The sequence below is a fragment of the Heterostelium album genome (genome assembly GCF_000004825.1).
Source record: "Heterostelium album PN500 unplaced genomic scaffold PPL_contig5, whole genome shotgun sequence".
NCBI classification, from domain to species: Eukaryota; Evosea; class Eumycetozoa; order Acytosteliales; family Acytosteliaceae; genus Heterostelium; species Heterostelium album.
The window spans coordinates 1-13,314 of record NW_008805082.1 but is presented as its reverse complement, the minus strand read 5'-3'; the positions used below and the strand labels follow the sequence as shown (position 1 = coordinate 13,314).

The window sequence follows — 13,314 nt, the reverse complement described above, 5'->3', positions numbered from 1 at the left end:
GGTTTTATTAATTATTAAAATAAAAAGATATGTGGATGAGGGTATATAAATTTTTGTCATGTTTAGGTAATTTTAGTTATTAATTACAAAATATACTTTTTTATATTTAATTATGTTTAATGATAAATTAAATACCTAAAGTTATTTATTTATATATTTTTAATTTAATCATTGACTTCAATTTTTTTTTTTTTTTTTTTTTTATGAAGATGTGATGGTAATAGATTTTAAAAAGAAGATTAAAAATTGTATAATCGTATATCTAGGCACAACTTTAAAAATAAAAAATTTTCGAAATGAACATCTTTTCATTAAGAAAAAAAAGATAATGTAATATTGATAAACACTACAACATTATTCTTTCTCTGATATTACAAGTTTTATTATTTTTTTATCAATAAAATTTTATTTTTAATCATCGATATCGTCTTCATCAATGTCAAGTGTACGGATAGATCCATCTTCATCTGCAATCAAGGTGGTGCTTCTACGAATGTCGGTATTTGAAATTGATAAAGAAACTTCGGTGGGTGGTGTCATTGGAACGACTGATATCTTTTCTGACAATGTCAGAGATGGTGAAGCGGTTGCCTGTTGTGTATTGGGCGATGTTTGTTGTAAAGGTGATTGCGGTGGCATGTGGTATCTTGGTGAAAGTGATGGAATTAAAGTGTTATTGGATTTCGAAGTGCTGCTGCTTGATGTTGTGGTATTCGATCCGTTGTTTGTTGAACTGTTTGAAGCATTGAGATTGTTGGTGAAGGAAAGTGGTTTCAAACGCGACGACGAGTTGGATGGTAAACTTGGCAGACTGTCAAAGTTGAGTGACTCATTCGAGAGACTCAATGAATGGTTCATAATGTTGGCTGGAATCGAGTTGATTGTTTCGAGCGAGAGGAAAATCGAAGGTAGCTTAGAGTCCGATGACTTACCAAAGAGTCCGGATCCGCTGATTGGATTACTGACACGCTTGTGAGCTGGCGACATTGAAGTGTTGTTGGTGCTGCTGTTCAATCCGGAACCAGAGATCTTTAGAGGGTTCGGTGAGTTTGGTGCAAAGAATGACTCGGTCGATGGGATATCGCCGGAGGAGTTAAGACTGATGCTACCGTTACGACTGGAGCCATCACGATTGATACCACGGATATTGATCTTGGAGGAAGAGGTACGCAATGAGATTGGTGAATCTGGATAGTTGTCGTAGTTGTCGGCAGGGAATGTCATTAATGGTGAGAACAACTTTTGTTCGGTTACCGGCGTCATTGCGCCTTGGACAGAGACATCACTGAACAAGGGCGATGTATTCGAGGCCGGCAAGTAAGTAGATGGTGAGGCTACATTCATACCGTCGTGATTCATTTCACTGGGATCACTATTGTTTTTATCGTTGATCTCTTCGATGGCTTCGAAATCATTGAAATGATGTGAATGGTGATGTTGGTGATTGTGATGATGGTGGTGAGAGTGATTATGAAGCTCCCTTATGGAAACAACATGACTTGACTCTGGTGATTTTGGATTATTAAAGTTATAGTTATATACAGTATTATTATTCTTGTGTTGTTGTTGTTGATGTTGTTGTTGTTGATGGTGTTGCTGTTGCTGTTGCTGTTGTTGTTGTTGATATAAATATTGTTTATGTTCGTTGGTGTTATTTGGTTGAATTTGGTTTGGACTACCACTGTTCAGTCCAAGCAAATTAGCTTGTTCTTTGTCAACCATAATGGAAATACCATTGATGAAAGCATTATTGATATTGTTGCTAATGCTATTTTGGTGGTATGCTGAATTGCAGTTGCTACTCAAACCATTTCCAGTTGCAATGAGATTGGCAGTTGACTTTGATTTCTTGGTACCACCTGTGGCGTTGGAGATCAATGCAGCCTCGGTTTCATTCTTCTTTGAATTTCTCTTCTTCTTGACGTAACCGTCATCGACCTTGTGAATGTTGCGCTTGTGCTCGTTGAGATCTGAGAGTTGCACAAACTTACTGTCGCAATCGCCAATGTCACAAGAGTATGGCTTCTCACCGGTGTGTTTGTAACGGATGTGGTGAATGAGATTATAGGCGGATTTCAATGGTTTGTCAGCGCGACTGCATCCAACCCACTCACAGAGCGACTCACTCTTCTTACCCTTTTGGTTCTTGACGTGGTCGGCAATGTGCTCACCCAACTCCTTGAGACTGTCAAACAAACAGTCTTTGCAATCGGCCCACTTGCACTCGAACGGTCCAGTCGGTGTGGATGTGCGTCTCTTTCTTGGCTTCTTTGGTTGTCCATTGGCAGCGGTAGTGCCGTTAGAGGCTGTACGTTTTCCAGTGGTTGCATCGATGTCATCGCTGTCATCCTCGCCAGAATCACTCTCTACTTCCTTGTTCTTCTTTCTCTTGTTGGTCTTTGTAGTTTGTTGACCGTTATGATTGTTATTACTATTATTTACAAAGTTTACGCCATCTTCCATCTTTATGTCAAGACTTGGTGAGGTATCCAATACTGGTGGTAGTTGATTGTATTGAATATGTTGTTGTTGTTGTTGTTGAAGAATATCATCACTGTCATTTTCCAACTTTCTAAGTGATGGATGAATAAATGAAATTGAATTATTATTCAACTTTTGTTGTTGTTGTTTTAGTTGGTTGAAATCAAAATCAATACTTTGTTGTTGAAGTTGTGCTGGTTGTAGAGATGTGGTTTCGGTCGTTGAGTATTCAGTATTTGGGTCATATGGATGAAGATGGGAGAAACTCTCTTTTAATGCATTGACTTGCTCCATATTTACAGAGTTCTGTGCCAACTGAGACAAGATGGAACCATACTCTGCATTACCACCTCCACTGACTCTACGTTGTGGTAGCTGTTGTTGTTGTTGATGTTGAATATTGGAGTTGGAATCATTCTTTTCCTTCCATGTTTCAATCAACTGATTTAACAACTTTTTCTTCTTTGTCAATATCTTTGGTGCAGAAACTAAAAAAGTAATAGTATTAAAAAAAAAATTAGAATATGAATGGCATTCATGTTTTGTTTGTTGATATATATATATTTACCTGGATCATATGGGTTGATGAGATGTGTAAATTTAATGTGACCCATGAGTGTATGGAAATCCTTGATGACCTGAGAGCAGTTATCCCATTCGCATGCCACCGAAGAGTTAAAGTTAATGGATCCATTGCTAAGACGAAGTGCAGTGTTGGTGGTGGAAACCGATGGCTTATGTTTGAAGTGCTCGGTTCTAAAGTGAATCCAAAAATCGGTGAGCGACTCAAACTTGAGCTCGCAACGATTCCATTTGCACTGGATGATATTGTTGTAGATATCGAATGCCTGGCCAATCGATGAACCAAGTATAGACAAATTGTTATTGAACAATTGTTGTTGTTGTTGCAACTGTTGTTGTTGTTGTTGTTGACTATTGTTCAAATAAATAGCGGTATTTGGATCGGTAGTTGTGGTAGTGTTGTTGGCGTTGGTCACTGCAGAGCTATTATTATTATTATTACTACTGGCGAGACTGTTGATAGCAGTCAAATTTAAACCTAGTGACGATAACAACTGGCTGTTACTGATTGTCATGTTTGGTGGTGTTGTTGGTGTTGTTAAGGTGTTGCCGTTGTTGTTGTTCTGTTGTTGGTAATCATCAAAGTTAAAGAAATAATTTGAATTATTAAATGAATCTGAGAGTTTATTGTTGGCGTTGCTGCCGCTGTTGGCCGATAACGATTGTGATTGTGCCATAACGAGTGAGTTGATAGAGTTTGAGATTTGTGGGAGAATGTTGCCAGCGGTGGAGTTGGCGTCGTTGTCGATGGAAGCAGTGATCGATGGCAATTGATTGCGCAGATTCGAATTGGACAGAGTCAACAACAACGAGTCGAGGTTGAGTCCGACTGCCGATGCAACCGCTGCGATAGTCGACAACGAGAGTAGAGGTGATGTTGGTAGTTGTGGAAGTGTTGGTGTCGATGCCATTATATTAGCCCACTCGATGGTTTCTTTGGTGATGAGTGTATCGTCTTGTGATGCTAAAACTGGTGAACTTGAATTATCCGATGATGATGTTGTAGTATTTGTATTATTATTATTGTTACCACGTATCAGATGTTGGTTAGATGAATTAGATGTTGATGAAGATGTGCTATTTATTTTATTTGGAGTAGTTGGAGTACTATCCATAGAGATTGTGTTGTGATTGTGCTGGTGGTGATGGTGGTGGTGATGATGTCGTAACTGATAATGGTGTTGTTGTTGTTGTTGAATCTCTTCTTGAAGTGTAGTTGTCATATATACAGATTGTGCGTGATGTTTAGTTTCCCGCCTAGAACTTAACCAAAAGTAAAATCAGCAGTGTCTGAAAAAAGAAAATGACAACCAGAGAATAAACTAGTATGACTGATAAAACTAAAATCAACAAATTTGGTTGTTTATTTGATAATTTGGGAAATTAGTTTTTTTAATAAAATTTTTAATTTAATAAATAGAGTGATTTTGCAAAGAAAAGTAATTAATTGAAAAAAACTGGTTGTTTGTCAGTTTTGTTTCTTAAAAAAATAAAAAACAAAATGGATATGCAAATGTAAAATAAATAGAGTGCGACGTTGTTGTTATTATTATTATTGTAGGAAGTCAAGCCAGAAGGAGTAACAGCATTTGTTGGTTTGTTTATTTTGTTGAAGATAGGCTGTAGTATGAAGGATGGGTGGTGTGTGGTGAAGTGGTATAAGTAAACAATAAAATAAAAATTATATAAATTTAAATTTTAAATTTTTTTAAATAAACTATTATATATATTAGTTTTTTTTTTTTTTTTTTTTGGAATGGATTGAATTGAATTGGAATTATAGTGGTAAGGTTAACTGTTTATAATAGAGGTAGTAACAATTAGTATGTTTATTTTTTATTTAATTTTTTTTCACTAATAGTGGTGTGTATGTGTGTATTGTGTGAAGTGTGTTTATGATGACCTGGTAAAAAATGAATGGAATTAGTTTTTTTTTTTTTTGTTGAAAGCTTGTATCGGCGAAAAAAAATCGAGGTGTGACAAAAAAAAATTGACAAAAAAAAAAACAAAAAATAAAAAAAAAATTGGTTACAAAATTTTTACTTTTTTTTTTTGAATTTATATTACAAAGGGGTGCACCTACCAGAGACAGGATATAAAATGGGTTGTTGGCAGATTGATTTGAGGATTGCGAGAGTTGGTGTTGTTGATTTGTGAATATTAAGCAAATATCATATGATTTATTATTATTTTGTTATATAATATATTTGGAAGAAAATTAATTGTGTGATGGAAGTGGAAGTGGGAATTTGGAATCGTTGTTGGAAAAATATTATTATGTATATTGAAAAAAAAAGGTAATTATAAATGACTAAATGATTACTACTATATAAAATTCGAATTTATTATTGGTTGGGTTTGAGTGAAAGGAGTTTACTATAATAAAAGAAAAGAAAAAAACTTTGTAGCAAAACAAGTATTTACTTATATAATATTTTTTTTTTTTTTTTTTGTGTAAATAGTAATTAAATAAATAAATAATAAATGTGTGTGTGTTTGTTTTGTTGGTTGTTTAGCCTGGTTTGTTGGTATCTATGTTTTTGACATGTGTTGTTTAGTCTGGGATCAAAATTGGTGTTGTGTTGTTGTTGCTTACAAAAAAAATTGAAAAAATGAAAAAATAAAAAAAATTTCAAAAAAAATATCATCAAAATAAAAAGTAATTCAAAAAATGGATTTGTTTTAACCGCCAGGATTTTTATGATTACGATATTTTTGAAAATTCCCTGGGTACGTTTACTTTGGTTGTTTTTAGCGTTTTGTAAATGTGGGGGCTGTTTAGTGTTGGTTTTGATTTCTAATGAGCGTTGTTGAGATTTTCAAACAACTAAACGACCACCACCCACAAATTTATTCCTTTTTTATCAGTTGGCTGTTTAATTCTCTGACCAGACTAAACAGATAACTTTCTTTTTGGAAAAATAACTCATGATTGTTTGATGTTGTAGTACCATTGCATAGATATGATTTCCTTCTTTTAGATCTCATGGTTTTTATTTGTATTATTTGGACTATACTTTTTTTTTTTTTTTTCGTTCTTTTTAGAGAACACTAATATCAGTTCATCAACATGATTCAATTTAAATTGAAATTTACTTTAATACAATTATCAAATTGTGAAAACCATGGTTTTGTTTGGTTATAATATTTAACAGACCACCCACTCTCCAATTCTAATATTGATGATTTCCTAGATCATAATTCATTAAAAATTAAAAATCCCCAGCTTTTGATATTGTTGTTGATGCAATGAAAGATAATTTAATACAAAATAGTAGTTATTTAAGTTTTTTTGATCTTTAATTTAAAAAATGCTGGTATTTGGTTTTAAAAATATTTTTTGTCCAGCATTTGGAAAAAAACAAATATATATATCTTTTTCTACCAGCAATTTTATTTATTTCAAGCTGGTACCACTAACTAACTTTGAAAAATATTAAAATTTATAAATTAAAGATAAATATATAAGATAGTTAATCATTTAAATTTATTTCAATTTTAAAGGATAATATTAATGTATGATTATAGATTGTTTTTGATATCACCATCATATATGACTGTTGATTTCAATTTGCCATTGGGGTTTGGAGTTACACTGAAATAATTATTGTTGATTGGTTGTTGTTGTTGTTGTTGTTTGTAGGGTGTTGAAGGTGAAGGTGGAGGTGCCATCAGATGTTGTTGTTGTTTGGTTGGTGTTGAGAAAGGTGTTGTACTTGGTGTTGTTGGTTGAGACATTAAAATATCACTACCTCCATTCATATTCATATTATTATTATTTGTTTCTGCTTCTTTCAATAAGAATTCGATCCACATGTCTGTCAGTGACTTCTCACCATTCTGTTCAGCAGTTGGAGTCGTTCCATTTCCAAAGAATGGAATCAATGACCACTGTCTCTTTGTCAATCCAATCTAATATTATATTTTATTAATGAATTAATATCAATCATATGTCTATACTCTAAATAAATCATAGCTATTATCTACTTACAGTAACTTTTTCATCATCATTAAAACTAAGGATTTTCGCAATCAACTCCAGTACATCCAATTTCTTTGTGCCTTTTACATTAAAGTATGTTAAAAATAGTTTACTAACAATTCTCCTATAGAAATTGTTGTAAAAGATAGAGAGTATAAATATTAAATTCAACGACATATTTAGAATATTCATATTCTACTTACTTATCAACTGATTCCTGTTCTTGTAAACACATATCTGATAATCTATTTATATTTTTGTCGAATGCCATCTTAAGAGGTTCGATATCCTCTTTCAATGTACGATATTCCTTCTCCTTGGTGTTGAGAGTCTGCTGCATCTGCTTGATGGTGTCGTTTGCCTCTTGGAAGCTGACTTTCAATTGATCGTACTCTTGTTTCTCTTTCTGGAGTCTTGCAATCTCTGCCTGTGAGTCTTTTATCTTTTGGTGTACGGAAACCAGCTCCGTCTGTATGGTCGACTCCTGGTCGGCTTGGAACTGCTCGAGTACCGACTGCAAGTTGTTTAGCGCCACTGTCGTTCGTTTCAGCTCATCGTCTTTCTCATGGAGTTCTCTTGTGAGTCGGTCGTTGGTGTCACTGGCAGTTCGATTGCTGCTACTGACATCCTGCAGTGTCTTGAGTTGCTCCTCCAGCTGAGCGATCTTCTCTTCGTTCTCCAAGTCGGTGGTGGTATGGTTGTCTTCCATCTCCAGTAGATGTTGTCTTAGTCTACTCAGTTCTTTCGTTGACTTGTTCAGCTGTTCCTTCAAACTATCCAATTCTTGTTGTTTATCAGAACTATTATTATTATTATTATCTACACCAACTACTTTCTCTGCTCTTAATTTTGTTAACTCTTCATTCAATTGTTCAATCTCCTTCTTTAATTGTGAATTATCAATATTATCATTACTATTTATATCTTGTTTTTCACTTTCCTTTTCCTTTTCTTCTTTCTCTGTCAAAATTACATTAACTTTTGCTATATCTTCTTTTAGTTGATCATTCTCCTTTTTAAGTGTATCATTTTGTTCATTATTTGTTTGATCTACTCGTAACCATTTTGATAATAACATTAATATTTAATTAGTTAAATCAATCTATATATTGTTGTTGTTGTTCAAACTTACTCATTTCATTTATATGTTCAATCTCTTGTTGTAAAGTTTCGATCTGATGATTCAATTTATATATTTTATCTTGATGAAGTTGTTGTAATGTTGATATTTGAGATTGATAGTTTTCAGATTGTTTCTAAAAGGATAGATATATGTATTAGTACAAGCAATTAGATAAACAGTTTTTTATATGTAATGACTGGTTACCTTTAATTTAATTTGTAATGATTGTAATGTATCGTTTTCATTATTATTTGTATTGTCATCGTCAAATACCATTTGATTTTCATTCTCCAAAGTCAATCCTAATGATGAGTGTCCATTTAAATCGTTATGAATTGTATGTTGTTGTGGTGAATCTGTTGTAGTTGTAGTTGCTGTTGCTGTTGTTGTTGTTGGTGACATCAATGTTTGTTTCAAATTTGTATTTATATTTCTAAGATCGGTCAACTCTGTCTCTTTCTCTGACATCAATCTACTAAACTCTTTGGTAACCGATGCCATTCTCTGTTCAGACTCCAACGATCTCTTTTCCAACTCTTCATTCTCCAATTTATATTTATTAACCTGTCAACAACTTAATTAGTAATCAATACTCTCTCTTATTATTAAATACTAAACAACTATAATAATAATAATAATATATACCTCGGCACGTAACATTAATATTTGATCTTCAATATCATCATCACCATTGATATTATCATCGTCATAGTATTGATCTTGACTGTCATTGGTGATTACATCTTTGATCTGATTGATTTGTTCACTGAATGAGCTGAACCAACCACCACCTTGATGATTACTTCCATTGTTATTATTATTATTATTATTATTATTCTGACTATTACTCATAGCTTATATACTATTCAACTGTACAACGTCTAACATAACCTTTATTTAGATATGAAAAAAAATACAACATTAATTTTAATTTTAGTCAAACTTTTTTTTTTTTTTGACTCCCCTCAATGAGTCAAAATGTGGAATAGTTTTTTTTGCAAATTATTTATTCTTTTAGGAAAAGCAAATATAATCCTGACAACTCTGCAAAAAAAAAGATTTATTTATCATCTTTAATTTCAATATATGATTGATGTTCAATCAACTATTGTTATAAATCATTTTTAGATGTGTTCAATCAATTTTTAATCACACTCAACTTTTTAATTAAGTTGTGTTATTGCAGTACAATCACTTTTTTATTGAGAATTCGGTGGTGCAATTTGATTTATTCTCTTGAAAAACAGAAAAAAATTAGTAAATTGTGCTTTTTGTTTTTTAAAAAAAAAAATTTCAATACTTACTGCGTAAACGCAGAAATCAAATTTTGTCGTGGACATTCCTTGCCCGGGGTATTAATAATAGGTTGACTGGTGAAAGGTGCTAAAAGTTGTGGACGTTGCTTTCCACAAAAATAGGCCTTAGCAATTGCCATCATGTTTGTACATGCAAGAATATCTCTATTGATAAAAATATCTTTAGGCTGGCCTTGGTCATCCTTTCCAGTGTACAACCGAACAGAGAATGACTTGTTATATACCCTCTTGGTATCTTTTGGTTTATATGATTTACTCTCTCCTGGGGGTTTGACCTTGGATAGGTTATATAACGAATGGAGCTCTTCATCTTTCTTTGCCTGCGTCCACTCGTTTGAAACTGGTTTGTTGATTGCTGAAACAAAGTCATTTTCTAGTTTATCGATGTTTGGACCAAACACCTAAAAATTTAAAAAAAAATAATTATTTTATTAGTAAAAATATAAAAAAACAATTGATATTAAACAGTTAAAACCTACTTGTGATGTATTGAACTCGTTGGAAATTGATATTTTCATGTTTGTTTTCGAAACACTGAAACTGTATCTTTGGAGAGATTCGGTGATTCTTTCCGTGGCAGGACTATATTTCACACCTTTCATTCGTTGAATATGATTTAAATTACCACAACCAGCACCAATAACTAAATGTGTGAAAAAAAAAAAGATTAATCAAAAAACAGTTGTTATTTTTTATTTTTCAACTATGATACTTACCGACTCTAGTTTTATCAACTGATTCTTTGGCAGCTTTTCGATCTTTAAAAGGGATGTGTACCAATAAACAGTGATTGCAGTGGAGAACTTTGTAATGTACATCAGTAAATCGTTTGAAATTGTTGGTTTTTCCACAACATAAACACTTCCATCTACCTCTTTTCTTATTCTCTATAAAGAATGAAAGTGTTTATATTGGTATTAATGAACTGTTTTAATTTGAAAAATAACAAAAAGTTAATTACTTACTTGATTTCTTTCGGGATTTCGGATTATTGTCTTTGTCTTCATCGCTATCGATAGACTTCTTGTCGGTATTGTCGGTCTTCTTGGACTTCTTTTTTGTTTGAAGATCCGGTATGGAGGGAGCGGGTGAGTCGATACGCTTGTTGGTTGGTGTCACCTTCGCATCACTACTGGTAGTGTTGGTAGCTGTCTTGGAACCACTCTTCTTGCTTGGTGCAACAGTTGAACCGCTGGTAGTGTTGGTAGCTGTCTTGGAACCACTCTTCTTGCTTGGTGTCACCTTCGCAGCACTACTGGTAGTGTTGATAGCTGTCTTGGAACCACTCTTCTTGCTTGGTGAAACCTTCGCAGCACTACTGGTAGTGTTGGCAGCTGACGACAGATCATACGATAGTAGAGGTAGATACACATGTTGTCTCAGGCACTCTGTAATATAAGTGGCATTGGAAACTACTGGAATATTCTTCACCTTACAGATCTCTCTCGCCTTTTTGTTTGGTGTGCTGTCCCAATCTTCCTTGTCAGTAACCATAAAGTTGAATGTGCCATTTACATCCCTAGTGTACTTTCCACCATTCAATTTAATTCGACCGATTAATGTTCTTTCTACCTTTTTTCCTTCATCTGTACCGTTAGATACCATGACCAAAATTGTCAAGCCGTTAAAGACTGGTAATAGTTGGTAAATACTGTCTTCATTGGCGTCAACTTTTGATTGATTTGGTCTAATCCAGTGACCTCCGACACTATCTGGCATGATCTTAATTCCATGATCCTTTAGCCATTTGCACCGTTCGAAATGAATACGTCTGAACCAAAACTTTTGAAACGCTTGGTTCCTGAAAGTTGTTGTAATTTGTTCGACTCTATTTATGCCATCTTTGAAATGTACTTCTTTTTCCACACCTTGATTACCTGGCAATGGTTCGGTAAACTTAAAGAATTTCCATATATCCATTGCTTGTTGGATGAGCTCGACTCCATAGTAGTGAATTGCAGTCTGTATATCATTTAATCGTACATTGGACTCGTCGATTGGTTCGAGGAACTCGAGTTTGTGATCCTTGAGGAACTTTAGCAATGCTTCTTTCTGTAGATTCGTAAAATCATCTTGCAAATAGGTTATATCTAGCACAAATTTGAATCGATCCATGAATCGCTCCAGTGAGCCATCGTCAAGCTTGCCGAGGTGTTCTCGAAGTAAGTGAATATATACTTTTCTCACTTTGATGGGAGATCCAACGCGTCGTAGCTTCATCTTATTGGCACCACTTTTCTCTTGAGATGATTCCCTGTCGGATTGGATGGGTACATTGTTACCCTTGAATACCAACTTTGGCACGCACTTTGGAGTATTGGAATCGGTGGAGTCGATCTGCTTTGGATCATTGGGATCGGTGGAATCGATCTGCATTGGATCATGAGTTAACTGCTTGATAGGAATCGATTGTAATGCAAAGTTGAACAATTTTTTCGAATTTAATGATTCACTGTGCTTCTTTGATCGCGATCGATCCAAATCAACCTTTTGCCACGCATCACCATGACATTGTCGATACTGATGGAAGACGGATTTATGCTGGTTTGAGTGATATGGAATGGTGGTGTTGTTTGAGAGGCAGACTCGTTGCTCTTTCTTTTTCTCTTCTCCGACTGCCCTTAGAATACCATATGGTTTGATATCTGAACTTCTTTGTTCTGGTGGTAAAAAAACCGATTTGAATATAAATTCCAAACGTTTTTCATATATTGCAAGATCTGTAATATCGTTTGTACTGGACCCTATGATAAAAAAATCAAAATAAATAGTATTTATAGTTAGTAAGATAAACAAAATTTGATAATCTTGTGAAAAAAAGATATTACCATTGACTGAAGGTATGTCAGACTGCCATTTCATTAAATCGTGACCAAGTAGCTTATTCTTTTTGTGTTTGTTCAGACCAGACTCGGATTGAAAGTGATGCGTTGAAGACTTCACGTCAATGACATTCTTTCGGAAAGAATAATCACCAGCACCGTTTGCAAACGGATGTTTGTTATTTAACCAAACATTGTGGTTTGGTGCTGGATCACAAACTACTACACCAAGTTGTTCAAATTGTTCTTCAGTAAGTACATCTTTATCTTTTATGTCTTTTAAACCAACTTTAAAAAAAAAATAAAATAAAAAAATGATTAGTAAAAAATAAATACAAATCTAGATTATAAATATCTATCAACTTACTCAATTCGTATTGTTTTTGAACTTTTTTTGATTTGCTTTTAAACACAACACCACCTGAATAACCGTTTGTTCTGATATGTACATCGATCGGATTGGCTTCAAATATTCTCCTGAGGAAATCTACTTTTAAAATAGATCTTATAACTTGGATATCAGTCATACCATCCTCGGCTTTGATGATTCTTCTAATGTCTTTGGCAGAATACATCAAACTGAATGGATTAAATCTATTTTTAAAAAAAAAAAAAAAAAAAAATTGATGTCAGTGAATATTAGATCTTTGAATAATTAAAAAGTATACTTACAAATCTACACTAGGAAATAGAGTGAATGACATTGATCTATTACGAATATTAAAGAATTTGTAATAGTCATTATTATTATTATTATTATTATTATTATTATTATTATTATTATTATTATTAGTAGTAGTGGAAGTGGAAGTGGTAGTAGTGGTAGTGGTAGTAGTGGTTGGTGTTGGTGGGTCATTAGCTGAAATAATAGATTCATTTGAAGTATCGTTAGAGACATCATCCTCCATACATTGATCGGTACCTAATGTTTCTTTATCTTCATGAATCATCTTATCATCACCACTACAATATTGAGTTGAAATATTATTATTATTATTATTATCATCA

The 13,314-nt window shown here is 33.6% G+C and overlaps 3 protein-coding genes across 3 annotated transcripts; all 3 read right to left on the bottom strand.

Annotated features, from left to right (window-relative positions):
• Positions 1-411: 411 nt before the first annotated feature.
• Positions 412-4,286, bottom strand: PPL_03534 (SET-domain protein; the record flags this gene model as incomplete). Its single annotated transcript, XM_020574464.1, has 2 exons — positions 412-2,969; positions 3,050-4,286. 2 exons carry the CDS (start codon positions 4,284-4,286, stop codon positions 412-414), a joined length of 3,795 nt encoding a protein of 1,264 aa, XP_020435609.1.
• A 2,299-nt stretch (positions 4,287-6,585) lies between these two features.
• PPL_03533 (uncharacterized protein) lies at positions 6,586-9,020 on the bottom strand (the record flags this gene model as incomplete). Its single annotated transcript, XM_020574463.1, has 8 exons — positions 6,586-6,975; positions 7,055-7,169; positions 7,249-7,290; positions 7,349-7,559; positions 7,820-8,095; positions 8,178-8,301; positions 8,373-8,732; positions 8,814-9,020. 8 exons carry the CDS (start codon positions 9,018-9,020, stop codon positions 6,586-6,588), a joined length of 1,725 nt encoding a protein of 574 aa, XP_020435608.1.
• A 311-nt stretch (positions 9,021-9,331) lies between these two features.
• PPL_03532 (uncharacterized protein) lies at positions 9,332-13,256 on the bottom strand (the record flags this gene model as incomplete). The annotated part of the gene is made up of 9 exons (XM_020574462.1): positions 9,332-9,362; positions 9,473-9,885; positions 9,964-10,127; positions 10,201-10,242; positions 10,450-11,536; positions 11,663-12,228; positions 12,313-12,594; positions 12,674-12,900; positions 12,979-13,256. The coding sequence occupies 9 exons, from the start codon at positions 13,254-13,256 to the stop codon at positions 9,332-9,334; spliced, it is 3,090 nt and encodes a 1,029-aa protein (XP_020435607.1).
• Between the last annotated feature and the right edge of the window lie 58 nt (positions 13,257-13,314).